At 35.3% G+C, this 27,327-nt stretch overlaps 7 protein-coding genes across 25 annotated transcripts; 4 read left to right on the top strand and 3 right to left on the bottom strand.

Annotated features, from left to right (window-relative positions):
* Nucleotides 1-187: 187 nt before the first annotated feature.
* Nucleotides 188-11,839, bottom strand: LOC122527095 (ubiA prenyltransferase domain-containing protein 1 homolog). 6 transcript variants are annotated; one of them, XM_043650963.1, is made up of 4 exons: nucleotides 11,828-11,839; nucleotides 5,346-5,352; nucleotides 2,471-2,531; nucleotides 188-2,259 (listed from the first exon to the last, which is right to left on the bottom strand). In XM_043650963.1, the coding sequence occupies exon 4, from the start codon at nucleotides 2,244-2,246 to the stop codon at nucleotides 1,248-1,250; it is 999 nt and encodes a 332-aa protein (XP_043506898.1). In that variant the 5' UTR covers nucleotides 2,247-2,259; nucleotides 2,471-2,531; nucleotides 5,346-5,352; nucleotides 11,828-11,839; the 3' UTR covers nucleotides 188-1,247. The 6 variants fall into 6 exon arrangements, with proteins under 6 accessions (XP_043506898.1, XP_043506897.1, XP_043506899.1 ...); XM_043650962.1 differs by lacking the exons at nucleotides 2,471-2,531; nucleotides 5,346-5,352; nucleotides 11,828-11,839 and adding exons at nucleotides 2,816-2,942; nucleotides 3,015-3,296; XM_043650964.1 differs by lacking the exons at nucleotides 2,471-2,531; nucleotides 5,346-5,352; nucleotides 11,828-11,839 and adding exons at nucleotides 2,816-2,888; nucleotides 3,015-3,296.
* On the top strand, nucleotides 2,671-7,391 carry LOC122527097 (myeloid leukemia factor). 4 transcript variants are annotated; one of them, XM_043650970.1, is made up of 7 exons: nucleotides 3,771-4,102; nucleotides 4,507-4,696; nucleotides 4,777-5,059; nucleotides 5,125-5,260; nucleotides 6,105-6,194; nucleotides 6,815-6,874; nucleotides 7,156-7,391. In XM_043650970.1, the coding sequence occupies exons 1-6, from the start codon at nucleotides 4,050-4,052 to the stop codon at nucleotides 6,831-6,833; spliced, it is 771 nt and encodes a 256-aa protein (XP_043506905.1). In that variant the 5' UTR covers nucleotides 3,771-4,049; the 3' UTR covers nucleotides 6,834-6,874; nucleotides 7,156-7,391. The 4 variants fall into 4 exon arrangements, with proteins under 4 accessions (XP_043506903.1, XP_043506902.1, XP_043506904.1 ...); XM_043650968.1 differs by lacking the exons at nucleotides 3,771-4,102; nucleotides 6,815-6,874 and adding an exon at nucleotides 2,671-2,796; XM_043650967.1 differs by lacking the exon at nucleotides 6,815-6,874 and having other exon boundaries at nucleotides 3,769-4,102.
* LOC122527098 lies at nucleotides 7,945-11,493 on the bottom strand. 3 transcript variants are annotated; one of them, XM_043650971.1, is made up of 5 exons: nucleotides 11,342-11,493; nucleotides 9,877-10,173; nucleotides 9,567-9,756; nucleotides 8,745-9,299; nucleotides 7,945-8,661 (listed from the first exon to the last, which is right to left on the bottom strand). In XM_043650971.1, the coding sequence occupies exons 4-5, from the start codon at nucleotides 9,186-9,188 to the stop codon at nucleotides 8,482-8,484; spliced, it is 624 nt and encodes a 207-aa protein (XP_043506906.1). In that variant the 5' UTR covers nucleotides 9,189-9,299; nucleotides 9,567-9,756; nucleotides 9,877-10,173; nucleotides 11,342-11,493; the 3' UTR covers nucleotides 7,945-8,481. The 3 variants fall into 3 exon arrangements, with proteins under 3 accessions (XP_043506906.1, XP_043506907.1, XP_043506908.1); XM_043650972.1 differs by lacking the exon at nucleotides 11,342-11,493 and adding an exon at nucleotides 10,483-10,623; XM_043650973.1 differs by lacking the exon at nucleotides 11,342-11,493 and having other exon boundaries at nucleotides 9,840-10,056.
* On the top strand, nucleotides 10,506-18,345 carry LOC122527093 (integral membrane protein GPR155). 8 transcript variants are annotated; one of them, XM_043650951.1, is made up of 12 exons: nucleotides 10,506-10,634; nucleotides 14,473-14,624; nucleotides 14,712-14,836; nucleotides 14,908-15,197; nucleotides 15,262-16,073; nucleotides 16,142-16,209; nucleotides 16,281-16,427; nucleotides 16,503-16,642; nucleotides 16,720-16,879; nucleotides 16,944-17,109; nucleotides 17,174-17,360; nucleotides 17,439-18,345. In XM_043650951.1, exons 3-12 carry the CDS (start codon nucleotides 14,736-14,738, stop codon nucleotides 17,750-17,752), a joined length of 2,385 nt encoding a protein of 794 aa, XP_043506886.1. In that variant the 5' UTR covers nucleotides 10,506-10,634; nucleotides 14,473-14,624; nucleotides 14,712-14,735; the 3' UTR covers nucleotides 17,753-18,345. The 8 variants fall into 8 exon arrangements, with proteins under 8 accessions (XP_043506886.1, XP_043506890.1, XP_043506887.1 ...); XM_043650952.1 differs by lacking the exon at nucleotides 10,506-10,634 and adding an exon at nucleotides 13,046-13,064; XM_043650953.1 differs by lacking the exon at nucleotides 10,506-10,634 and adding an exon at nucleotides 13,875-14,063.
* Nucleotides 11,644-13,067, top strand: LOC122527099. The gene is made up of 3 exons (XM_043650974.1): nucleotides 11,644-11,916; nucleotides 12,100-12,256; nucleotides 12,851-13,067. Exons 1-3 carry the CDS (start codon nucleotides 11,836-11,838, stop codon nucleotides 12,937-12,939), a joined length of 327 nt encoding a protein of 108 aa, XP_043506909.1. The 5' UTR covers nucleotides 11,644-11,835; the 3' UTR covers nucleotides 12,940-13,067.
* On the bottom strand, nucleotides 18,187-19,642 carry LOC122527096. Its single transcript, XM_043650965.1, has 2 exons — nucleotides 19,347-19,642; nucleotides 18,187-19,200 (listed from the first exon to the last, which is right to left on the bottom strand). The coding sequence occupies exons 1-2, from the start codon at nucleotides 19,405-19,407 to the stop codon at nucleotides 18,395-18,397; spliced, it is 867 nt and encodes a 288-aa protein (XP_043506900.1). The 5' UTR covers nucleotides 19,408-19,642; the 3' UTR covers nucleotides 18,187-18,394.
* Nucleotides 19,643-19,759: 117 nt separating this feature from the next.
* Nucleotides 19,760-27,201, top strand: LOC122527094 (nuclear receptor-binding protein homolog). Of its 2 annotated transcripts, XM_043650957.1 has the most exons (11): nucleotides 19,761-20,364; nucleotides 21,189-21,275; nucleotides 21,729-21,953; nucleotides 22,030-22,160; nucleotides 22,346-22,440; nucleotides 24,559-24,642; nucleotides 24,710-24,997; nucleotides 25,174-25,333; nucleotides 25,438-25,624; nucleotides 25,709-25,828; nucleotides 25,919-27,201. In XM_043650957.1, exons 1-11 carry the CDS (start codon nucleotides 20,236-20,238, stop codon nucleotides 26,219-26,221), a joined length of 1,809 nt encoding a protein of 602 aa, XP_043506892.1. In that variant the 5' UTR covers nucleotides 19,761-20,235; the 3' UTR covers nucleotides 26,222-27,201. The 2 variants fall into 2 exon arrangements, with proteins under 2 accessions (XP_043506893.1, XP_043506892.1); XM_043650958.1 differs by lacking the exon at nucleotides 21,189-21,275 and having other exon boundaries at nucleotides 19,760-20,364.
* The last annotated feature ends 126 nt before the right edge of the window (nucleotides 27,202-27,327 follow it).

Genomic DNA, 27,327 nt, shown 5'->3' with positions numbered 1-27,327 from the left:
CATTTACATTTTATGTTTATATTTATAATTTAATATAATTTTATATAAATTTTATAATTTATATTTTACCATTCACGTTTCATATTATAATTTATTTATGCAACGTTTGCGCGAATTGTATCGAACCTTAGTTATTAGAACTGGAATGATTTTTCTCACCAAGGGAAATAAAGGGAGGAAAAAAATATTAATCGATAAACAATGATTTATTAAAGTATTGTCGTAAAAACTTATTTTTTTTTTTCTTTTTTTAGTACTTGTATTGTATAACAATGTATCTCGTTTTCATCGAGACTGCAATTGTCTACATAAATATGTAAACAAAACGAACGACGTCTGTCATAAATTCATTTGTTAAATATAGTTGTAATTAATTTACACATATATATAATAGAATCGATCCTAACGTATCGTAATGGTTCGATCGGTTGTAAATTTATACCTTTCGCTGTCGGCGAAATTAAATGTATAGTGTATTGCTTTACCTTCGACAAACAACAGAAATTGAAGTTTTAATTTTATTATTTTGCTTCTCGCGGAAAGTGTACAATTCGATCCTGCATCAAAAAAAAAAAAAAAAAAAAAAAAAAAAAAAAGGATTACGAAAAAATGATCGTAAGCAAAGTCACGTCGATATAATTTACAACATGCTGCATCGTAAATCCGTGTACCAGTACCAAACGACGAAATAATATTCCATTAGTATTCTATGTTCTCTATTCTCGGGATCTTTATGTTCCCGAGATTACAAAAGATATGCATATGGTTCGTTTTATAAATAATACTACTTAACTTCTAAACGGTAAAAAGATAAATTATTTGCGATAAGTTATTATGAACATATTTAACTAATTATGTAGTTTGTTATCGTGATTCTGTCTTTCGCACGTAGTGCAAAGTGCAAAGATACACCCAGTTGCACACGTTGGAGAAATTATGAATAGAAATGGAAATTTCTGAATGATGTAATTCTGCTTCACACCGTATCCAAGACCGTTGCATTGTTAGAAATGTTATCTAAAATGTCCCCCCCTTGTAATATAAATAATATTAGTAACGTGACGACACATTAAGAAATGCGTTTCGTGATGTATCGTGTAATCAATAATTTAAAATCAACCTAAATGTCATGAAAAGAACGTTTATAACTTATTTTAGGATTACATGTATGTAGGCTAACAGCTGCCCATATAATTGCTTGGACATTCAAGTTCCTTTCTGAATAATGATGCAAGGCGGCATGTATGTTACAAATAGGGAAGAGGATCCACAAGCAAACAAGCAATAACGTATAAAATGCCTAGAAACATGTTCAATTTAGCTGTTTGCTTAGGCACACTCTGGATCATATGGGGGCTTCTGAATTGTTTCTCTATTTTGAAGGCAGTTGGTAGAGTAGTAACTGGCAACAGAAACCATATAGAGTACCTTAATGCAAGTACCACCAGTGTTACGTATGGTGTGAACAGTAAAAAAGCGTACAAAACATGAGACACGGTATGACCAATTAAAATAGCTAACGTCACTATACCTGCCTTCTTGTCACTTTCTAGATCTCGGGTATTGTTACTATGCAGAATAGCCTCTGTGTTTAACGCAAGAGGTATAGCATAGTATATCGTGCCTAGTTCAATGTAACCGGTTTGAGCCATGAACGCAAACAAAACTGAAATCGGACCAAATATAACTAGGATAAGAACGTCGCCCAGCGCAATGTATTTAAACCCTATTCCTCCTGTGTAAAGAAACGACGAGGATAGACCACCAAAATACACAAGCGCGAGATGTTCCATTTTCGCAGGAGAAATAGTGGTTAATAAAACGAAGCCCAAACATCCCGCTGTATATAACAACGCACCTAGCGAAACTAGTTCATCTTTTGACAAAAGTTGATCTACCAATATCCTGTCGTCACTTTTTCGGCTGTCGACTCCTTTTATATAATCAAAGTAAGTGTTCACTACGTTACCAGCTCCGTGTACACAAAAAACTGTATACACTGTTAAGATCAAGGATATCCAACTGAAACTTGCTGTACTTGTTAGCCGGTATGCTAACGCAGATCCAAGAAGTGTTGGCATTAACGAAGCGCTCAGTGACCAGGGTCGTACAGCTAGGAAATATGAAGACAACTTCATAAGTGGAGAGTTCAACGTCGAGGATGTTACTGGCGGACAATTTTTGTTGTTTGACATTGGTTTCCTTCCGACTTCTTCAGTAGAGACCCAAATACCGTTGGACATCATGCTTTACGTTATGCTACAAAGAAAAATGTGCCATTATATAATAACAAGAAACTGTGAATGTGATACTTGTAATAATAAAGTAGACTTATATAATGCAAAAAGAAACAAATTTGTATTGATTTATTTTGATATATTTTTAATACATTTTTAGCTGTCATATAAAAATAAATTCTCTAAACAAAACCCAGGGTGAATTCTAGTTTAAGAAATCAAAAATTATTTACTTCTTTTCTTTTTTTTTTTGATAATCTGGTAGATTTTGACGAGCTAAGGCCAAAAAGGTTATCGATACAGCGTTCTCTTTAAAAATTACATATCACATTTTTGAGACCATCTTTAGGTCTGTATAAACGGGCCAACGAAAGACGGCCGGAAATCCTTAGGGCTGCGGTCGCCAAATGATTTCGTTAAAAGATTTTTTTTTTCGGGGGGTTTTAACTTTCGGGTCATCGAAAATCCTTCTTGCAAACATTGTTTTTATCTAAAAGGACCCGTACGAACCAATAAGATTATGTGTGGAAGCGATTACAGCGTCATACTAACCTAAAAAGTACGTTGAAAATGCTCACTTTTATATAACTTTTGATCCAGTTGGATTCCTCGTCTTAAGAACGCATTCGTATCTGCATTTTTTGGTGAAATCTACCAGATTGCCAAGAGAAATGTCAACAACTTTTAATCTCCCTGCAGTACGATCTAACCGAAATGCATCTTCCACTAATATTTACGATAGAGGCATTCACAGAAGAATACGTAGAGTTTACTTACCTATTGTCCATTCGATTGAAGAAAAGCTAGGTTAGAACGATCTCCATAACACTTCAACGAACGTTTCATTTTTCAAGTACATTTTGTCGATGAAAAATGTTTGAATCCGCGCGAAGGAAAGAATTTTCACACAGACGTTGACATTTGAAACTCGCGTACGAGGAAAAATTCAATTCCTCTTTCCTGCTTTGAATGTGTGTATGTGTGTATTACTGTTAAATGCAACGATGACGTGTTTTCATTAATTTGCACGTGGCGCTCTCTGTGATTTTATATATTCTCTTTATACTAAAAATCAAACAGCACAACCAATGATATTTATTATGATTACCAAAAAGTATTTCAATATATTCTTTTTTTTCTTTTTTTGCAAATTGTTACTTTCGTTTGTGTTTTCTTGTTTTCTCCATTTTGTTTCTGTCATTAATACGATTTAAATCGTAAAACGGATTTTCCTTAATATGTAATTTTCCTTAATAATAATTTTCACGTTTTTTTTTTAGACACAATCAGTTTGAAACAATTCAAATTAATCTACAATCGAATCGAAGAGGTAACTTTTGTAAAAAAATTTGAAACTCGATTTACAGAAAAGTTTTTAAGATCGAAGAGTATAGTAGGCTATAGTACAGTACAGTATAATATAGTTTGGCTATAGAACGGTACAGTACAGTATAGTTTGGCTATAGTATACACTGCGATCGTATTGGTGAAAGTACAGCAAAATTCACATGCGGACGCGTCAAAATGCCGAAATTGCGCGTGCACATGCGTGCGACTGCAACGATTGGACCCGATCGCTGTGTACCGTTCGCTACTTGGTTTATGATCGGTGGTGTCAGGTAGTGGCCGAACGATTTGCTTGATTACTATTTCCAGAAGTTTCTGCAGGAACTCTCCACGGCCAAATTCCTCCCCAAAATTTACCTCATCCCGTCCGATCCAAGTGGCTGCGTTGCTCCACTCTCAATTATCGATCGTAACTTTCTCGTTTTTCATTTTCCACAAACAGTGTCCGCCTAACTGTTTCTCAAAATGTCCTTTTTCGGTTCACTGATGGGCGATCTGAACGATGATCCTATTTTCGGGTAAGTGTTAAAGCAATTTTTCGCTTAGCGTTAGCTCCTTGCGAGAAATAAGAGATGTTTATATCGAACATTTTTTTTTCTTTTTTATTATTTTATCGTGATTACCGTCAAAACATTATTTCGTAAATCTCGTTGCGCAAATTTGTGCAGAAAGTATATCTAGGCTCGATCTTAAAATTCTGTACATGTATCAGATAAAAGAATTACCATTTAAGTAAATTTGACTTTGCTTAATCTAATTTAAGATGTGACACAAAGAACACAAAGAACACTTGCTTCAAATTTCGAAGATTTTACTTGTTTCTATTCCATTTCCTTGTTCTGTTGTTATTTAATGTATTACGTAATCATTGATTTTTTTCATGTGATTTTTCATTATAATCTTTGTGTGTGTTCCTTCGCAGGTCTCATATGCAATCTGTGAGGCACATGAATGACATGATGACTTCTCTGTTCAATGATCCGTTCGGCATGATGGCTCATCCTCGCCACAATGCTATCACACATGCCAGTCACAGGGACAGAGGTCGTCAGGACGACCTTCAAATATTGCCATTTGGATTTCCATCGTTTCATAATATGTTCACAAATTTTGTACGTTGATCTTTTTTGTTTAAGTCGCTTACAGAGTTCATGAATTAAATAGAAAGCTAATGTGAATGTAAATGTTTTAGGACAATATGGCACAAAGCACGAATTGTCATTCCTTCACTTCAAAATCTGTAATGACATTTGGTACCGACGGTCACCCTCAGGTTTACCAAGCAACCATGTCCACAACGACCGCTCCTGGTGGTGTGAAGGAAACGAAGACAACAGTCTGTGATTCTCTTACTGGAACAAAAAAGATGGCCATTGAACATCATATTGGAGATAGAGCACATATCTTAGAGAGGGAACACAATCTGCACAGTGGCGAACAGGAAGAGCGTCAAGAATTTATTAATCTTGATGAAGGTAACAGATTTTTGAAAGCAAGATTTGTTTCTCATCATATGTAAAACGAATATTTTGTTTCGCAGAGGAAGCAGAAAGCTTTAATAACGAGTGGGAGACACGTGTTCGTCGTTATCATGGTGGTAATTCTCACTATAATAGCCATGGTCATCGAAATCGATCTGATCATAGGCAGTTGGCTTTGCCTGATCCATCGGGAAGGTTAGTCAATTGAATTTTCTTGTAACATATCTCGCGGATAATTTTTCCTTTGTTTACAATTATTTGCACAAAGAGGTATAAAACTATTTGAACTTTTTTTAACATTTTTTTACAATTAGTTCTTGATCTATCCTTTTTTTCCACATAAAATATTAATACGTAATAGTATTAAGAAGTAGCAACTGTATGCATGCCTGTATGAGTATAGAAATGTGCTTATGTGTGCATGTATAGCAATATTATATGTGTAGCACTTATTGACAAACTGAAATTTATGCAGTGTGCATAAGAAATCCAGGAGACGTACGAGTAAAAAAAAGTGAATGGAGAAACAGGATCACGTCATGTTACTTTGCGCATTCCCTGCCAAAATTTTGTATTAAACGCATAAATAAAAACATTTAAGCTTTAATTTTTATCTTTTCTGTCTAGTTTCAATCTAGTTTCAATCTAGTGGCTAGGAAAAACTATGTATATATTTTATATTTCAGTCCTTTTGTGATATTTATATGTTTAGTTTTTTATATTATTTGCCATATAATGATATAATACCGCTCCGTTACATGGATATACGATTAATGATTAGTCTATATCATTACAGTAATAAATTAGCTGCAGGAAAATTTTCTTGATAAAAGTGTTTTATAGTAATGTAAAATCATTGAGTTTAATAAAAGTATCATGTATCAATAAAACATATACTGTTACGCCTGAATTTTTTTTTGTCTAATATAACATACAAGCGAAAACCAAAGTGTTTCTAAATTTTGAACATTCTTTTACTTTATTACTTCATCGTATCTATTTTGTGCGTTATTGATTTGCTTATTGTATACTTTCATAGTCGATATTCTAATCCATCGAGATGGACATCTAGACGTAGTTTAAAATTGCCAACACCATCTAAAGTAAACACTCCCACTTACAGTTTAAGGTAAGTTTCACTTCTCTTTTAGAGTTCTCAATATTGTATATATATTAAAAAAAAAATACATTTCATTAATTAAAAAAATTCGTGTTTTTAATATATGAATATATTATGTATTGTAATATCTGTGTATGAAAAATATAAAATCTATATTTTTACCTGTATTTTTAAATATATAAGCATATGTATGTTAGTGTCATCGTGACATACGAACAATTGCTTTCATGTTTATGCCTCAAAGTTACTTTTCATTTATTTAAAATGTTCATGCATCTGTGTAATAAAATTGATAATAAAACATGTCAGAAATGGAATTTTATAGTAGAATTTTATAGTAGCATGTAATAGTTATAAGCAGTAGCAAGGATTATAATATATTCCTAATTTGCTGCATGCTTATTATATAAGTAACATGTATCTTTTCAACTTTAATTGTATTTCAAGGCAAAGTGTTGAAAATTGAAAACTTGTCTTTTACTTTAAAACTATTTTTTTATTTCTACATCAGATTACAAAATATAAATTATTCGTTATTATATTTGTTTATATAGTCCGTTACTTATTTTGTCATCTGTAATACAACAAACAACATTGGTATAAAATATACCATATATTGTGTATTGCAGGTACAGCCGCAAATATTAATAAAGTAAAAGCATAGTACACAGTGGTGACACTTATGCAACGTAAGTACGTTGCGTTTCACTTAATATTTATGTTCTGATATTTCGATTAACAATTTTATTATAATTTTTTTTCAATATATTTTGCCGACTTTATTTTTCATACTCTACTTCTTGGCGAAATAAAAAAATGTATTAATTGTCCTCTTGGTTTTTTTTTTCACAAAAATACTTTTGAAAATTTGTACACATGGACTAACGACATTGCTGTATTCTCATTCTCATGTTTCAAATTTTAATCATAATTAAAGACATATTGTGGTTTAACGTTCTCATGTTTACAGTTCGAGTTCTTCCAATTGTATTGAAGATACTAAATCTGCGTCAGCAGCAACTACAACCGCAATAGGAAACCGAAAACGTAAACATATACCGGATAATAAAGTATGCAAAAAGTGTCACGTTGTACCAGATAGTAATGTGTAGATTCTCTATTCAACCATTCAAACTACTATATTGCTGATGATATTGCAGAACTTCGGTAGGATTCGTATCGTTTAATAAAATTACGTTGAGTCTAGAACGGTTTTATTAACAATTTCTTATATCACGTTCCTATAGACTTAAACAGGTCATATAGTATAGTTTTCTAATTTCCGAATACTTTCTGCAAATAAAAATCTGAAGGATATATTTGTTAGGTATTCTTAACAGTGAGTGATTTACCGAAGTTATGCTGCAGTTGTTTTCCATTTTACATATAGACTTACTGTTTCGTAGAATCTTTACGAATGAACAACATATATTTAGAAAGTCTATGACATGAAATAATATATATCAATGTGTACGAGTATGAGAGTAAGAATGTCAAAAAATATTTTCATTTTGTATATCTACGTACGTCGCAAAAAAAGGTATGCCGTAAAATTTAATTTATCAATAAAAATATACTTTGTAGTTGAAATGTTGAAATTGAAGTTTATCAGATTTTCGTGAAGTAATAGCTTCAGTTTTAGTTGTTTAGCTCTTTAATATCAAAAGAGCATTCGATTTTAAGAATATGTTAATATATTCACAATTTTAAATGAGAATGAACATATTTTGGGGTAGTATATTTATCAATAAATGTACAATTTAATGTAATAACTTTTGTCACTGTTTATTCAAATAAAACTTATAGATTTAGTATAACTTAATTCACCTTTATACTAAAGACAAAATTGAATATAAGTCAACCCTAATACCACCATTTTTTATGAGTTTTTTTGTATAGAACGCAAGCAAGAGACTAATTTCTTAAACTCAACAGTATTTCGACAAAAACGTTCAAACTTTTTAAGACTTTAAAATGATCTAAGATTAAATATTTATCGACGATAAGAATAGATAGATGAACAGAATTTTGAAAATGATATTAAAAAAGTGATTAATATATACATTAATATTTTCATTGAACTGTCAACAACAACGCATAAAATACGTAAATTTCTTGAACAGTCAATAGAAAATATTATACCCTATTTTATAACAAGGATAAAATTATTATCTGCAGAACATAGTAAAGTTATTAAAATAATCATCAACAAAATAAAAAGAACATAAGAGGATAGCTGGCAAAAAAAATGATACACTATATATTGTCTGCACCGCACAGGGCAGATTGACTTCTGTTAATTGTCTTCTGCTAAAGTGTTGATTCTCGAATTAATAGCCAGGAGTTGAGCCACGAAGGCTGAGTCGCATATAACTGTAGCAAGAGCACATAGTAGATCCTCTAGAGTATCTTGCGAGAGACCTAATTGCCGGGCACATTCGGCGATAATTTCTTTCTCTTCAGCATCAGGATTTATCTGGATAAGAGACAGCTCGATATTAATTTTATTCACAATAGTGTTTTTAACACCAATCTATATATACAAATGTAAAAACTTACCTTCGGTGAATTACAGAACTTGTTGAATGCCATTTTGATTCTCTTTTTGCCATTGTTCGTTTGGTAAAAAATTGAAAAAGTTTGTGCATTATTCATATCCAGCACAACGGGGAAATATATGCCGGCTGTAACATGACCCTTGGTGTCTCTCGCGAGAAGGCTTCTAAAGTTATAAACCAAATTTCTGCGTTCGGTAACATCGATGGCAGTTAAGTAAGGCCTTGCCACGTATATAAGAGCAACTTGTGTTCTCTCCAAGGTACCGGAACGGGTTTTCCTCTCGTGCCATTCAATATAATCAGGATCGTTAGCACATAGGAAGTAATTGTACTCTTTCTTGCAATCTGGCTCGTCCGATTGAATGAACCAGCCTGTATGTGGGTATAACTTATCTTCCATCACAGTGATCACGCGAGCTACGTGATATCCAGGATCCAGGAGCATAACTCCTTTCCGTCCGCCAATTTCGATCTTCAGGCACACCAGTACATGTTCCTTCTCTCCACTATCTGCAGCGGGTGGTCCGCCAACGTAACTAGCGACGTTATCGATCGTCTGTACGAGAGGAAGACTCGTGTAAAATCTTGATTTACAAAGTAAAAAAAAGAGAAGAATTCGGCCCTTGACATACGAATTAAATGAAATTCGACATGGTCAAAAAGTGATATAGTACATATGCGTTGAAAAGAGCCATATCAAGCATGTACAAAAATATTTTTTTATATCCTTATATCACTATCTCATTGTCAACTTTAGCTTAAGAAATGTATGACATATCTCAGTCATCATTGCATGTCAAGGGGTTAAGGATCATAAACGTACCTCTTCACAGGACACTAGATAGAGGCCGCTTGCTATTCCAGGAAATCTTTTGTTCAAACATCTCAAACGGTACAGCAATTCGAATCCCAAGCCCACACAGGTGTGATGTTCGCGCGTTATGAGTGGTTGATACTTGTGATAAAATCTCTCCAGTATGGTTTCACCGCTCGCAATGTAATCCTTATAGAATCTGTCAGATACAAAGAACAAGTTTTACTCCTTTATGTCAGCCCGCAAGCAAGAACTCGTAAAAGAGTACGTTGTGACAATTACTTAAGGAAATTGCCAATGGTGTCATAGCGATGCTCACGCAGTAAATGTTGCGTTTCTAGTTCAACGCTGCTTGCTAGTTCCTCATATTGTTCGACCGTTGGAACGGTCAAGGCTGGTGCCTCGTAATGGGCCCATACCGGCAGGGGTAGCGGCACACCCCTGATCCAGGGCCCGCGTGCCTGCCCCTGTGGCTGGCACCATATTTCTGCCGTCTCGAGTCAACTTGGCCATTCACTTCCCCAACGGCCCACTGTTGGCACAAAGCCATGCTCATCCCTGCAGCTGCTTATTGGCTCCACAGGGCTCTCTCCGTGTTTTATACTCTTCTCTCGCTCTGCAAATACAATAACAATTATTCACACTAGTCTAAATTCTCTTATTCAGAGATGTGTGAATGAAAATTAATTATTCATACGTTTTCTTTGGAAATACTCGCGTTTGTAATAAAAAAAAAATTGCGTCACTCTATGAAATTCTGAGGCGGCTCATTTTTCTATCTCGGTCGAAAGATCGTTGTTCGAAGGAACACGCAAGAGGAGTATTTGCGTTACACGTCACGCAAGTGTAAAACTGTCAGTCGACCGTCAGCAAGTAATGATTCATTCGTCGCTAATCACTTATCTCTGTCGAGAAATCTGCTTACCGTATGTCCATTGCTATTTAAGCACACGGATTAGCACGACTCCGTATGAGAAAATTTGCGAAATGAGTGCGGAGAGGCGGATCGGAGTTGCTGCTGGCTCTAACATGGCGACACAACACGTACGCGTGATGAATCAATACACGACCAAATAGGTACGTAGAGCGTGCCACGTGTCTGCTATGACTTGCAGCGATACCATTCGCGCTGGTACGCTGTTTTTTCATTTGTCGAATTTCGAAAATCGAAAAGAAAGAACAAAGCACCTTCGATACTGACAATGCGCTGAATATTTATCGAAAGAGATATAGGAAGGTGTGTCAATGTTTCTGGCACGTAACGTGTCCTTCGAACCGATTCAAAACAATTACGTAAGAGTGAAAAAAAAATACACACATCATATATATATGTATACATATTTGTTTGACATTCTGTAAAGAAATGAAATTTGAATTTCAAGCGCATTGCAAAAAGCGTAAAATTTCCAAACGATGCTGAAACATCGATGTTTACATTTCGTTTCGCAATCTGGTAATTCGCAGCCAGCGTGACGTTATTCGCGTCAGTGTTAATAAACTAATAAAAGTCCCTTCGGTTCAGACTTATTGCGTCATTAAAAAAAAATACATAATTCAAATTGTAAATGTATGTACGTGTGCGAACATCGAAAAGCAGTTCGCTGGTGAAGTAGGGCATTCAGGCAAGATGTTTCAGGCCCGCATCGGACGAGTTACTTTCGTCGAAATACGAGTCAGTCTCGCCTGTATCTTTCGAAAATCGAAGTTAGTAATTAAATTCCCCGACACAACGAGAGGAAGGAGAGAAAAAAGGAAAAAAAAGTCAAAACGTGCAAAAATCTTACCCATACAACGAGCGCACCAAACAAACAAAAACTTTCCCTCGTCGGAAGGCTTGACACAATTCACACGTCCGAAGTCCAACTAGAACTGAGTGGTGAAATGTGTGCTCTGTACTCAAGATTATATACGTAGAGAGTTCTCCTCTCTCCCTCGCCTCGTTTGCAGGCCTTTGATAATTCACCCACGTGACCGCTCTGCCCACGTAAAGTTTAGAACATGTAGACGCTGTGCGTCTTTTTATTCATTATAAACAAATTGGAAAACCGATTCCCCTTCGATAAAAGGGACAGCATTGTTTGTCTTCTCGTTGAATTTACATCGCGATCAGACGACGATAACAAGTCAGGTGCCTCTTCCGAACTTTGCAGATCCCTATTGTTCCCTCGACCCTTTTGCCTCAGAACGGTATTCCCAAAGTGACGAATTACCGTGCGAAAAAAAGAAAATCGGCTACGATGGGAATTCATCTTCGACACGATTGGTCGAACGACGATGAATGCTATCTCTAGTTGTCCGGCCGTCGAAGCCTTACGGTTCATTTATAAGCCGTGATGAACAGATCATTCTACGAAACTGTGTAACATAATTACTGAAATTTCCAGAAAAGAGAAAGGAAGAACAAAGAATAGATACGGAGTGAGGGATCGGTCTCACTTTTTCGTCTGTTCCGTATACATATGTGTATATACATGTGTATCTATACGTACGCGTGTATGTGCACATGTGCACGTAATGTAAACGCGAACTGTTTCTTGCATAGGTCGAGTGCGTTGTTCCAAATGACCTTGAACCGGGAATTTCTAAATTCTTGACAGAGAAAAGCGGTGAAATTCTTATCGCGATACGTCGCAAAAGCGAACGTTGTTCCAGTGAATCAGCTGACGTCACGCGAAGGCGCACGTACTGTATATACTTACGTACGTACACACATGTAGACACGCTATCTATACGACCACGTGACCGCAATGTGACTCGACGACGGGAAATTACTACGCAGTTGCATTATTTATTTCGCGAAAATTGGAAACGAACCAATTGCCCCATTGGCGCGATTTCGTTCTTTCAACTTTTGCACTCGCAGAGAAGCCATTGTGCATGCGAAAGCTACGCGACCACATCGCAATTTTTATCGACGTGACGATGTACGCGAATGTCGCAATGTTTTCACGTTGGATATTATTATTCCCTTGGTCTCATTTATTACTATTTGGTTATTATTTTGAGTAGCTTCGTGCTACTTAATTAGTCACGTATACATTTCCACGAATTTCCGTGACTAACCAAAATACTTGATTCTTTGTACGTATATTTCCAGGAAGTTTCCGTGACTAAGTAAAATACGTGATCTTTTTTTCGTACATGTACAGTGTCTCGCGACTCGCGATTCTACGTGTAAAAATCTGTCGAGAGTGAATACTTTTTCGAATTGAAGCCATCGTGAGGAGGATTTCGAATATAGTTGATGAATTTTCAAATTCGACTTTCCCAAAAAATTATATTCTTTTCGACAGATTTTTACACCACAAGTTGCAGAACACCTTGTATATTATCTGTAGAAAACAAGTGCTTCCCCAGTGGAAGAAAGTCAGATTTCTGTTAATCTTCCAATCGCGGTAAACAACGAAGAAACGTATCGATTTAAAAAAATATTTGCACAAGTATCATAACAGTACAATTGCGCAAGATTGTGAGAATGTATGACTCATAGAGATCGGTGACGCAAAGGTATATCCTATTAGTACATACCTGTATATATTATATACCTACTAGTATACTATATACTCTATATACTATAGCACTATATATCTAGTATATAGTTTAAACGCTGCATTGTTGTATTAAAGCGAGTTTAATACACCGAGAATAATAACAATAAAAAAGGAAGTAATTTTTATTAACTTTCAGGACTTTCTCTTGCTCTGTTACGATATCATCATTTAATTGCGATTCGCAAAATTTGCAGTCATTCGTTATTCTTCAAGCAATGTTTGTATACGTATTACTTAATCGAGTTTGAAGTCTATTACACGGAATTTTTCTGGACGATAACCTATTGGTTGTAATTCCGTACTATTCAGGGGTTATCTGTACAAACATTTCGACACAGAACTTAGACACGAGGCGATTTTTCTTCTTTTATCGTGCTTGGCATTTTATTTTCTTTCTATTACTGCGGAATTGATACGTGCTGCGTATATTTTTCCAGACGTTTAAAATTTTCCAGATATTACGCATTTGCGATATGACTATCGCATGTGAAACATGAGAATTACATTTTCTATTGATTACACGCAACACGATACGCGCACGTATGTTTTTTAAGCTTCTATCAAACATACACGATCTCAATTTATCGTCAATTAATTAATTTTCGTTTCTAAATATCGATAACAAATATCAGGGCTTATCGAGTTCAAAAAAAAGAACACACACACGGAAATGTGCGATAAGGTTAAACGATAATGAAATTTCTACAATTTCTAACAACGATTGCGTTAGGCTATTATACAACTTTATAATAGCCACGTTAATTTTGAAATCATTCCAAAACGGTCGCAATTTGGCATTACAGCGCGATAGTTACAAATAGAATTCTTGTATTCGAAAAGTAAGATTTCAATCATTTGAAATCAAATGTTTTTGGTGCAACAAGTCTGATGTCTTGTTCGAAACACGTGATGCGGATGGCCCAATCGCACGGTTCGGCGAGAGATGTCGATGTTTGTACGTTTGGATGAGATTGGAAATTGTCTATGCGCAGATAAGGGATGTAGATTATTATGAATATTTCGCCAATATGAACTTGCATAATACATTTTTCTCGTATTAATCGAGATCGATATCTTCCTATCGTATCTTGTTTTTCATGCGAAAGTGTACAAAGAATATCGAACGTGCTTGATATAAAGTGTGTTAATATTTTGCACACTAGTGAAAAGAGAAAATTTTCATGTTTGTCAGATTGTTCACCGTGGCATTGTAAATGATAGTTTTACTATTGTTTCCTTGCAATCTAAAATAGTATTTTGAAATATAATTTTTTCATTTCTTTGGAATATCCATTAACTTGATATTTATGAACATATGGCAATCACTGTCCTAAGGAGTACATTTAAAATTTTTTTTGTTTCAGATTATAAAATAAATACTACAGCGCGAGTAAACATGAAGCTGATATGGGGTTAATGCTGCATAATATTTTTTTGTGTACATATCCTTGTAATAATGATGATGTTATATTAGAAAGATGACAATATCTACATTAGGAAGAATTATAATATAAATGTACATACGTCAAATGATATTTCAACTTTTGTCATTTATGCTTAATTAAATTATACTTATACTAATCAAGTTATTCTTTATTTTCAGAAGTTTAAGAAAGCTGCGTTAGCCATGCCTCTGTTGGAAGAGATTGAAGTTTCAACAATGAAAGTTGAACCGATAGATAATTTATATCTTGCATTGATACAGTGCTTTGCAATTATATTATGCGGGTAAACTTGGTCTTTGAATTTTTCTCATGTCAGATATGAAAGTGCATATGAATAAATGGCTCATTTTTCAGCTATATCGCTGGAAGATTTGATGTCATTACTAAAACAGAAGCAAATGGCCTAAATACATTTGTAGGAACGTTTGCCCTACCTTCTTTAATTTTTATGTCACTGGCAAAGCTTGATTTTAGTCTAGTAAACTGGAAGTTCCTTCTTGCTGTCTTGGTAGCCAAAAGCTTTGTGTTTTTCATTGTTCTTGGAATATCTCTGGTCATTAAAAGATCATCAAATCCAGGTTGCGCTGCACTTTTTGCAATATTTACCACGCAAAGTAATGACTTCGCTATTGGATATCCAATGAGTAAGTAAATTCATAGAGATCACTTTAAGTACAGCTTGAAAAGTAAAACAATGTATTTTTATAGTTCAAGCACTATATGGCCAAACACATCCCGAATACGCTGCTTATTTGTATTTAATGGCACCTATATCATTGGCTATTCTAAATCCAATCGGCTTTGTATTATTAGAGATTGGTAAACGTCGCAATGAAAATCATGGAAGTTATGGAAACATGGTTTTTTCTATTATAAAAGGAATTGCCCTAAATCCAATACTTGTTATGACTGTTCTCGGTATTCTTGGTAATATTATCTTCAGTCATCTAGTACCTGCTATATTAGCAACTGTACTGGATATATTTGGCAATGCTTTCTCTGCAAGTGCTCTTTTTTTATTGGGATTAATGATGGTTGGAAAAGTGCATAAATTGAAAGGTACAGCTCTTGTAATACCAGGTATATTGATATCAGTGAAATTGCTGGTACTTCCCTTGGTTATAAGAGAATCTATTATTCTCTTGAATGCTGGAGAAAATACTACAGATACTCAAGATCTAAGTACATATGGATTCTTGTATGGTACTATTCCCACAGCACCGGCCTTATTTATTTTCACTCTACGATATAATCTAGAAATTGATTTAATCGCATCAGCAATGGTCGCTTGTACTTTCTTGTCTGCTCCATTGATGTTTGTATCAGCGAAATTAATCGATGCTGTTTCTACTGGAGTTAGTCCAGAGAACTATGCACATCAATTAAATGTATTTTCTTTCGACGTAAGCATTGCTTCAGCAACAGTATGCGTGTGGCTCATAATCTGTTTCGTTGGATTAAGAAGAAAAAAATATAAATGCGTCACTCATAAATGTACATTTTGTATTGTAATTGCACAGGTTTGTATTCAATTTTATTAACTTAAAATTTGTATTGATTTCGTTTCTACAAAAATTGTGATTTTTAGCTAGCTACAGCCATAGGTGTTATAATATGGACCAAACTTGAATCTCATAATAGTGGCTCAGTTTTATGGTAATTGTTATCAGTTTATTCTGAATTTTTAATTTAATTTTTTACGTTACTTTGACTGTGATTTATTGTAGGTATATCCAGTTCAGTTTAATTACTGTGGGAGTATACGCAAGTCGTATGTGGACTGTAGCAATAGCTGTTACTTTATTATATTTAAATTCTCGTTCTATAGATTTTGTTCGCAATATTCTGAAATGGTTTTATGCTATTGGATGGGGGTATGATCAATACTTCTTTTTCTACAATTAATCTCGAAAAGAGAAAAAGGAAAATGAGTATTAATATTCTTTCAGAATTCCAATTTTAATAGTGATTATAATGTGTTGTACTATGTCTCCAAAGAAATTTGATCTTGAATTCAGAAATCCAAATTTTCAATTCAGTACAGTTCAAGCTGCAATTTCTACTTTTATATTAATATTTTGTTTCATTGGTAGGTATATAATGTTACAATGTATGAGATTAAATGAAACATAATTTTTTTTACCATTTCATTTTTCTTTTTTACAGTAACAGTGGGTTGTTTGGTTTTGCAGCAGAGTTACCAGCGTCGAAACATTCTAGCATCTCATTCCAATTTGACAAATGTCGAAAATTTTAATAACGATGACGAGGAAAGACGCATAGTAGATGTTGAGGATCTGATTTCTTCAACTTCTCATACTCCAATGTAAGTTAATTTTGTAAAATAAAAATTTGATAAAATTTTATTTTAATTATCTCGATGTTGTTAGCATTGGCTGTGAATACGCAGATGGTTGTCCAGATGGTATATGTAGAAGTAACAATAACGAGATTTACGATTGCGATTTGTACGTAGATATCGAGAATGAAAGAAATGATCCTCAGCTTTTACGACATCTTGTATTTGTTATTTTACTTCTGTGTTCCATGTTTATAGTAAGTATATATTAAAATACTTAAATACGATTGTGAAGTTATAATTTACCGCAATTATTTTCAGGGCTTATCTATATCAGTTGGAACGCTATTAATGGAACAGTTGACTGGAGTTTACGCAGAATTAGCGTTCTTGGATGTTGCTTTGAATTTTGGCCAATCATTAATCGCATTTACTATCTTCGGATTGGATGCTGGCCTTGGAAAATTAGGATGTTGGTTACAAAAAATGTGCCGCAAATGGCGTATCGGTATTACTATATTATTCTTATATTTATTATATTTATTTGAAAAATTTTATAATTCAATATTATATCTTATACTTGCAGGGAAGGAGTTGCAACTTCCGTCTGAAGATGCATTAAGCCCAGAAGTGAAGGCTATCAGGGATCAATTTAATAGTTGCCATTTGGCTGAATGTCGTGCTCGTATAGCTATATGTCGTAGACGTTTATTAAAAGTATACAAAGGTGTCTTTACTGGTACTGATTTAGTTAATTGGTTGCTCGACGCCAATATTGCACAAACTAGAGAAGAAGCTGTTCAATACGGCCGTAGCTTATTAGAAAGTAGAGTGTTGCAACATATCGACGGGGCTTATCATTTTTACGACCAAAATTTACTTTACACCTTCAATGGCTAGTTTTAATATTTCGATCAAATCTTACAAAAGGATTATTTTTGCAATTTTTGTCAATTGTGTTGTCAAATGTTAATGTTTTAGAATTTTGTGATCTGACAATTTTATTTAATATATCATTCGAAATAATTTTATTCAAGACAGTTTTTTAATATCTTTTTCGGTTGGTACGTGAAATATATTTTTTGTTACGTTATTAAAGTATGAAAATGTCGTTTAAAGTCTATTCCATAGAATTATAACGTCATATATTTGGCTGTTTCATTTGTCGTCTACGGTTATGACTAACACATACTTTATGGTGCAAACAAAAGAACAAAGTGAAACGATAATAGTATGACTAACTGAGTTGAATGCCAAAGATTCTAATATTTAATATTTTATTTTTAAATATTAGTATTGTGCGCAGTATTGGTTTTATACAGTAGAACTATTTATTTTTTATAAAGTTATTGTTAATAATTTTTATTGTTGATAATTTAAAACAAAATGTCCTACACTAGTAAGAGATTTCATTATGCGAATAAAATATACAATATTTACTGCAACAAAATGTAAAATAAATATAAAATAAATATCTTCGCTTGGAACATCAACATTTTCTTCTCTGTTGCGATATATCATAATATTTAAAGTATATACAATTTAAAAACATAAGTCATCGTCCGGATCTTCTTCATCAAAGTCATCTATATCCTCTGGATGATAATGGATCTTAGATGTGTTCACTGCATTTGTATTAATCATATATGGTAATGTCAGTTCTTGTCTCTGTTTCATTTCATTTTCATTTATTTCTATCCTGAACGAAGACTCGATTTTTGACTTGGAGTCCTCGTATGCAGAATCAAACTTTCTACTCTGCTCGAGTTTCCTCGACTCGATTTCACAAGATACGTTATTCTGGTTTACAATTTCCTGTTGTCTCAAGACTCCTCCACCCACTTTGCGATGCAAAAGCTCCACAATGTAGTTAAAGTCCTTGCTTGTCGTAGCAGGTGACTTCTGTATCTTTACATACGTACTTCCCAACGTTTCGATGCCTGGTATTTTACTATATATAAAATCTCGTTTGTAAATGCAAATCACTTGTGGCACCTGTTTGCTCAACCTCTCTAAGAACCATATTGTCTTTGACAAGCCTACAAGCGAATTCAAGGACGTTAAACAATCGACGATCACTGTGTGCTTTGCGTTTATCGTTTGAAGGATATGTTTCAGATTGAGAAGATCCTTCTCGCCTATAGCAGTCATGTCAAACTTGTTATCAACGTTGATCGTGTAGTAATCAAAGATATTTACATTACTCAAGGCAAAAGGTTTGGGTTCGTTTTGGTACGAAGACTTTGAGTCGGAGAACAGTAACAGACTGAACACACGGCTGGCATCTCTTTCTCTTAGTGTCTGTATCCATCCTGCGATCAACTTTCTTGCGTGCATCGCTGTCGCCTCTGAAATGCATATGTGTACACATGTATGTACGTGACGTTTGTTTGACAACAATGGAACTCCGTTTATGCACGATGGAAATTCATTGAACTTGTTTTCAAATAAACAGAATTCCATTGCACAAGCGTAATACGTAATATTGCCGCACCTTCGTCAAGGATGATCAGTTTCGTGCCCCCTGACAGAGGCAATGTTTTTATAGACGTCATTAGGTTATGAATGGAATCACGCGGCTGACACGTGCACGTCGCATGTGATAAAGTATAAAAAAAGAAAAAAGATGATTTCAGCCAGAGACTAATTTCAACGATTGAAAATCATTGTCGGTCCGATTCAAGATGTTCTCAAATTCGAAATCGTAGAAAAATGCTTCTAACGTCGAAGCAGAGTTCTACCTAACCTAAAAGCAGAAACTGCGCGGCAACATAGAGGGGCGCACGCGCCGTGAAACTCGGTCCTACGAACGGTATCTCGAGCGACGAATGAAATGCGATTGAAGGTTGGTGCGGTGAGAGGCGGCAGTCGGCAGGTGTCGCTGCGATCGGTGCCGAAAAAGGGTGCGGTGCACGCTAATCGCCATACTGGGCGAACGTGACCGAAGACAGAGCGAAAATGAGTACTAGAGTGTGTGTCAGATCGAAGCTATTTTGCTCATAACATTGGTTTTATTTTGACAGTGTGATCAGCGAATGGGCCGCGCGATGTCCGGTACGCTGGCCAAGCCCTGAGGGAAACGGAATAGTGTCGATCCGTGCGTGTGGTCGCGTAAGATCAGAAATATCGCGGCTCGGGTTTCCCCAACGACCCTCGAGTTTGTCGCGTTGCATGTGTCATTCGCGAGCTGATAGAAGGTATACCGCCAGCCCGTTGCCACTGGCCTGTTCTTTCCCGTACACGTTCACGTGCGCGTCGCTGGTTGTGCGTTTTTACGGTGAAACAGATGCGACATTGAGACAAACATCCGGAATTATATCACCGATGAGTTTGATCGCGTTGCGTTTTGTTTGGTGCTGTCCCTTAAACTAATCGCGTGTGTGATGCCCGGGAGTCGCTCCAGCACGGACCCAGAGCACAAGTCACCGCGGGAAAGTGGTGAAGATTCGGAAGATGAGAGTGAAATCCTGGAGGAGAGCCCCTGCGGGCGGTGGCTCAAACGCCGGGAAGAGGTATCCGTGTTCTTTTTTCATAACAATGTAGCAACAGTGTTTCCGCAATTTCTGTGTTTCACACCTTGTCTCATACAGTCGGGTTGGGATTTTTTGTTCTTTGGATTCACCTGGTATTAAACGGGTATGTGTTCTTCTTGTCAGCAGTATCACCGCAGTTCACAGAGTATTAATCTGTTGTGGTTGATACGACAACAAAGAGAGTCTCTTGTGACTCATACTTTAGTTTGGCATTGACACTAATTGTAGATAAACTGTTAGGATGTTTGTGTATGTTAGGTAGTTTTGAATAAACAAAGGGATATGGATGTAGTCCTAGTTGCCAATAATATATTTTAAGGCTTTTTATGTTAATCTGTGCGACTAACAATAAGACGCACCGAGTACCAAGAATTAGAACGTGCAAGAGTACTTGTACATACATACAAGTTTAATAAGCAAGAGGCAGTAGTTCAATTTGATTCAGCAGTTTGTAGTGTATTATACATCATAATATCAAACACATTACTTGAAGTGTATTATGTTTCATCTTAATTACTATGACCTAGCTTTCTCAGAGTTTGTGTAAGTATTTGAATTCAACTGACTTTCAACAATTTCTTGGCTTGAAGCTTTAAGTGTTGGTGATTCTTAAAAATGAATCAGCACGGTTGGGTTAACTACCTGCACAAAATTGCTTTACCTGGACAAATCCTTTCATTGTTTCGTTTGAAAGCGAAACATACCTTTGTCACACTTAGACGGTATTAATGAAAAAGACACAATAGACATTTTGCTTAACGAGTAGTTTTACATTATTTTCAATAACTATTATTTTATGTTAGGTATATGTAGGTTCCAAGTCTACGTTAGCCGAAGGCTCTACCTTCGGAGCAGCCAGAGGCAGTGAAAACGAAGTTACTGAAATGGAGGTATGTCTATTTAAAGAAAAATAGGCTATCTCTTTTGCTTTGTTCCATATTTTATTTGCATATAGCCCATTGTCGTAAACATATTACAATGCCTTTAATGGCAACCTCTGTGCCCTGAGTTATTTCCCCTCCATAAATTCCTTGCAAGGTCACATTGATACAATGGCATTAGGCACGAAATTGCCTGAAGTAACTTTAAAATGGATGATTGTAGTAATATGTTCTGTCATCCCGTATTCATAAACTCTTCAGATATAATTTGTTAATCTGACTTTATTTTTACTCCGTATAATTTTTGTACGTTGTAAATAAATATTAATATGTATTTTTGTAAATGAATACTTGTAAATAAACTAACTTTATGTATGTATAGTTTGAATTCCATAAAAATTATATACGAGCGAGGTAAAGTATTTATGAATGTGTTATAACAGTAAAGTGTTTGCTATTTAGGTAGAACAACGCGATGTACCAGGAATCGACTGTGCTTATTTGGCGATGGATACAGAGGAAGGAGTCGAAGTTGTTTGGAATGAGGTGCAATTTTCTGAAAGAAAAAACTTTAAAGCGCAAGAAGAAAAGATACAACTTGTATTTGAAAATCTTACACAGTTGGAACATCCTAATATTGTTAAATTTCATAGGTATTGGACAGACACCCATAATGATAAACCTCGGGTATGTAATGAAAAATGAGTGTCCAAGTTCAGATTGGTCTTGACTGTTGATTGTAATCTTATTTGTCATTTATCAGGTCATATTTATAACTGAATATATGTCTTCTGGATCTTTGAAACAGTTCCTAAAAAGAACAAAACGTAATGTGAAAAAATTACCTTTGCAAGCATGGAAACGCTGGTGTACTCAAATACTTTCTGCATTGAGGTAATATAATCTTTTGTATATATTATGAATTTCTTAACCCGGGATTACCCACCTGGGGGTCTAGCGCAGGTACATCCCGGCGACTAGACTCTCACATGGGTAATCCCGGGTTAAATCGTAATGCTTATTTATTTATTATACGTACGTATTTCCGTTATATGTGTTAATCTTTTTAAATTTTTCAGTTATTTACATTCTTGTTCACCACCTATTATTCATGGAAATCTTACTTGTGACACTATATTTATTCAACATAACGGGCTTGTTAAAATTGGTTCAGGTAAGTAATTATTTGACAAAATGTAAACAATTTCTTACTCTATGAGACACATTTTGTGCCCAGGAAACATAGTTTTAATGTTTCTGTATTTTGTACGATGAAACATTCTGCTAATAAGCACGACATATCATACCTACTGCTCATAGGTATTCAAGAGAGCATTTATCTCTAAATGAAATTATTTAACATACATTAGGAATAAGAGTTTGCAAGGCACTTCCGCTTTTTTCCTTCACAGGACTTGAAAATTATGAGAGGCAAATAATTTTGTTTCTCATAATTTTCATGGATAAAAACTATGAATCACAATAGGGTTGTTATTGTTTTTATATGTGTACCTATATATTATATACGTATATATAATATCGATCAATCAATGATGTTAAAATAACTACTGTGAGCTAACTGGTATTTATTTCATTCTTTCATGGAGTACAAGCACACTAAGTACGTATATTGACATTACTGTGATTGCCTTCTTGGTAGTCGTACTCAATAAGTCAATTGACAACGATAAACAAGTTGTACACAGATATTCGGTTAATTTCTATTCAATTTGTATTCTATTTAATTTGTAACATCGCCGGTTATCTAATAATTAAACTATATACGTATAAACAGTATGCACCAAATGTTTTATCACTATGAAGCTTGACAAGAAATTACATAGTTATTATATTGTGAAGAAAGTTTTACTCCATGTCATAAATTACTCTAATTGGATTTTATGACAAGATTTGTTTTCTTAAATCAACTTCAATGGGAAATATATCTCTGCATAATTCCCTATTTTAATCAGATTTATTCGTTCAGAACCGTTTCACAATGTTACTGTTACTGCGTTTATGTTACGATGCGGTTTCCCCCCTTCCTTTTTCCGCTCGCTCTTATCTACTCATTTCCTTTTTCAATCTATCTATTAGTAAGATAAATCTGTTAGAAAGATTGTGTATAAACTACTGTTTACATATTAGGAGTAACTTGGGTCCTCATTTTTAATTGTAGCAAATAGGCTAATCTAGATAATGAAAAAAACACAGCAAAGTCTTCGAAGAGAGAGGAAGTACAATCGTACTTTCGCCCATCCAGAGGATAAAAGTCAACTGATAACGACGATTCTTCGGTTCTGGTGTAAATTGTGAAAAGGTGGTGAATTTGAAGAGAATGCATTTGGCAGATAATCATCGACTATTGCCAGCTAAGTAATTTAGGCATACTGAGGTAAACATTCCTATCTATGTGTATATATATATGTATATATTTATGCGTGTATACATATATATCTACATCTTGATTACTGGTAGCGTGGTTCATACGAACTGCTCGAAATTTATTTGATTTTAATATCGTTCATGTCATTACATTGCACTTCTTCATCTCTTGGGTTGTAACAACAGAGGAGGACAAAGGGTGGAAAATATCCCTTGGTCCTTCTGTGGTCATTGTCTAGCGCACGCATTTTTCTCATTGTGCTCTAATTTTTGTTGTATGTACTCATTCACCAACAGAGCAAATTCCATGAATTTCTATTTTGTTCAAGTCAAAAAGAGAAAAAAAAGAACAAAGTCTCATCATGCTCGATGAAAGTGTTTTCTTTTCTTAGAATGCGAGCCGTGTAAATTGTTTCTCCTCGTTGATTGCTTGCGTTTCATATGTCTTGCTTTCATCTGCAATGCTCAAATACCCAAAGTCAGAGGCACTTTCGTGCGTTTCCGTACACAAGAACATGCGAGAGTTATTAACTATGCGAGGGCTCAAGTTACTCATAGGATAATTTTTCAGTTACAACACAATTTTTCTAGCGGTTTATTAATCCACTCGTTAATCACAGAGGTGGCGGGTATTCGAAAAGGGAAAGAGCTGGCTACATTGCCCCTTCTTCTTCTTCTTCTTCATTTCTTTCTTCCTCTTTTTTTTTTTTATTTTTGTTTTCTTTCTCGACAAACAAACAAGAAGAATTCCTGCTGCCTCGCAAGAAAGAAAGAAAGAAAAAAAGAAAGTTTTTTAACTCATTGCTTGTTAAATACTTTCATTGAAGTATACATATATTTTGCGAGTGCGTATCTGATGTATCTGGATTTTTCCTGAAATAACGGTGTGCCGGTGTTGTCGTTACAGTGGCACCTGATGCAATTCATCACCATGTGAAAACGTGCAGGGCAAACATGAAGAACATGCACTTTGTTGCGCCTGAATATGGAAGTAAGTATCACCACATGATGTTCCGTTGTTACAAGTTAATAATGCGACTGTCTGTTGCGTTTTTCAGACTCTGTCACTCCTGCTATTGACATTTACTCGTTTGGGATGTGCGCTCTGGAGATGGCTGCGCTGGAAATTCAGGGTAACGGTGACACAGGCACGATCGTCACCGACGACAACGTCCGGAAAACCATAGAGTCGTTGGACGACGTCCAACAGAAAGATTTCATTCGAAAGTGTCTCCAGGTGGACCCGCTCAGTAGACCAAGCGCCAGGGAGCTCCTCTTTCACCCTGTGTTGTTCGAAGTGCATTCGTTGAAACTGCTCGCCGCTCACGCTCTGGTCAACTCGGCCAGTAAGTCTAATAATATCGTCGTTATCTAATCTCTGTCATTGTCTCGTGTCACGAGACAATTTGTCTAAATGTTCTAAATATAGGTATTTGGCTTTTCCATAAAAAAAAAAAAAGCGACAGACTTGTAAGAATTGTAAAGTGACAGACGGTTAGTTAACATTTTTTCTTCGTTTCAGCCAACATTTCAGAGACGATAACGGACGAAGTTCTGCAAAGGCTCTACGGACCTGATACGGTAGTGGCGGAAATTAAATATCAAGGTCGGCCACCGCAGCAAATTCGACTGAGCGATATTCCGGTTACAGAGAAGTTGGAGAAGTTCGTGGAGGATGTAAAGTGAGTATACGAGACATATGTCGGTAATTGGCTGTGTTTCTTGCAACGTCAAGCATATCTTCTCCTTCAATCACACTAATCACAATAAACGTTTGGACCGGCAGATATGGTATATACCCGTTGACAGCGTTTATGGCGAAATTACCACCACCTGTACGACCTCGGGCGATATCGCCAGAAGTCACCGAATCGGTGAAATCCGTCACACCGGAACCGGTGGACGTGGAATCTCGAAGAGTAGTTAATATGATGTGTAACGTTAAACCTAGAGAAGAAAGTTGTGAATTACTTGTGAGTAACGAGTTACGTTAAAATCTAAAAGTCTAACCTTTGTATTTCGTTTCTTCTTTTCACACGCTGGTGTATGCTTTACAGATGACAATATTATTGCGAATGGACGACAAGATGAATAGGCAATTGACGTGTCCTGTGACTCAGTTAGATACTTCGATGCTTCTCGCGCAGGAGCTTGTACATTTTGGATTTATTAACGAGGTATTGCTTGCGTTTAAAAAACAAAAGAGGAGGAGAAGGATCATTAGTTTCCAACAACTTTTATTCAAGCACGTTGTTTGTTTGTTACAGAACGACCGTGATAAAATAGCAAATTTAATCGAAGAGGCATTAAGGAGTTGTTTTAACAAGCAAATGATGAAACCAGGGATGCTATCGTTAACGAATCTTCCGACGCAAACTACATTACTGCTGCCTGGTCCGGAATGCTTGCAACACTTTGACAACTCTGTGTACAATGCTGCATCAACATCTCATAGTGATAGTGTAATAACTAACCCGCTGCCAAAAACCTCAGGTCTCCCCGTGTCGAGTAACACGAGCAAAAGTCACGACGACATGGAACCACCGTCGAATGCCGAGAGCGGTAGTTAACTATCCAGGATATCTGGTAACTCAGTTCACTGTGCCACTTTGCACGCTCTATGTATAGACTGGCTATGTATTTTTATATTTAAGTAAACAGGAAGAAAGAATGAAATTAAATGATTGAAAGCGAACGAAAAAAAGAAAAAAAAGAAAAAAAAAACAAAAAAACAAAGGAAAAAAGGGTGCCGTGGCTGAAGCTCTAGGCTGAGAAAGAAAGAAAAAAAAAAAAGAAACGCTAACGCGGTTAGATCCGAATGTATTTTCTTTACAAACGTGTATGTTTCGTATGTTCGAAAGGAAACAAAGAAAGCGTAATTTAATCAAATGGTCGGTGTTCTTTTTTTTTTTTTGTTTTTCTTTTTGTTTTTAATTAAATCGTAAGATAGCTCCGAAAAAGAAATGTAGGATGTACTGAGTAAATTTTAATCGGATGAAAAAGTCAAGGACGCGCTATACGACTATTTCGATTGACTGTACAGCTCTTTAAAATGAAAAAAAAAAGGACGCGAATATGTAACGAGTACAGAACTGTAACTAGTTGTCACGAGTAATCATAGTCACCTGTAACTAGGCTGAAATAATAAAGGGCATTTTACTAGCGAATGTTTGAATTCGTCGACAAACTGGAAACGAATTATTTGAAGTAATAAAGCGAGGTAAAAAAAAAAAAAAAAATGTTACTTTTCATCGTGAAGTGACCAAGATGTATCATAGAGTCTTATTTTATATATACAAGTTGACACGGATTAACTGGAAAAAGAAAAGGAGAGGGGAGGAAACGATATAATTATTATAAACAAATGGAAAGACAACCTGATCGTACAGCAACGCAGAGATGATGAAAATAATAATAGTTATAATAATAAAAAAATGGATTACGAGCACTGCACACTCCGTTTTCGCTTCAACGTTCGATATATGTATATTGCGAGATGTCCCGATTTATGCGAATTGTCTTTTTTTTTCGCTCGTCAGAATGAAATAAATAAAAAAAAAAAAAAAAAAAAAAAAAAAAAAGCAGGAACAAGTACGCTTTATTCGTTTGGAAAGATAAGAACACGGAGAATATAGTTTGTAAGATACTTTTCGCGAATTATTTTTCTTCTATTTTT

Source organism: Frieseomelitta varia, unplaced genomic scaffold, assembly GCF_011392965.1.
Source record: "Frieseomelitta varia isolate USP_RPSP 00005682 unplaced genomic scaffold, Fvar_1.2 scaffold_208, whole genome shotgun sequence".
In the NCBI taxonomy this organism is placed as follows: Eukaryota; Metazoa; Arthropoda; class Insecta; order Hymenoptera; family Apidae; genus Frieseomelitta; species Frieseomelitta varia.
Note: the sequence above shows the minus strand (reverse complement) of the source record. Positions and strands in the feature narration are given on the sequence as shown.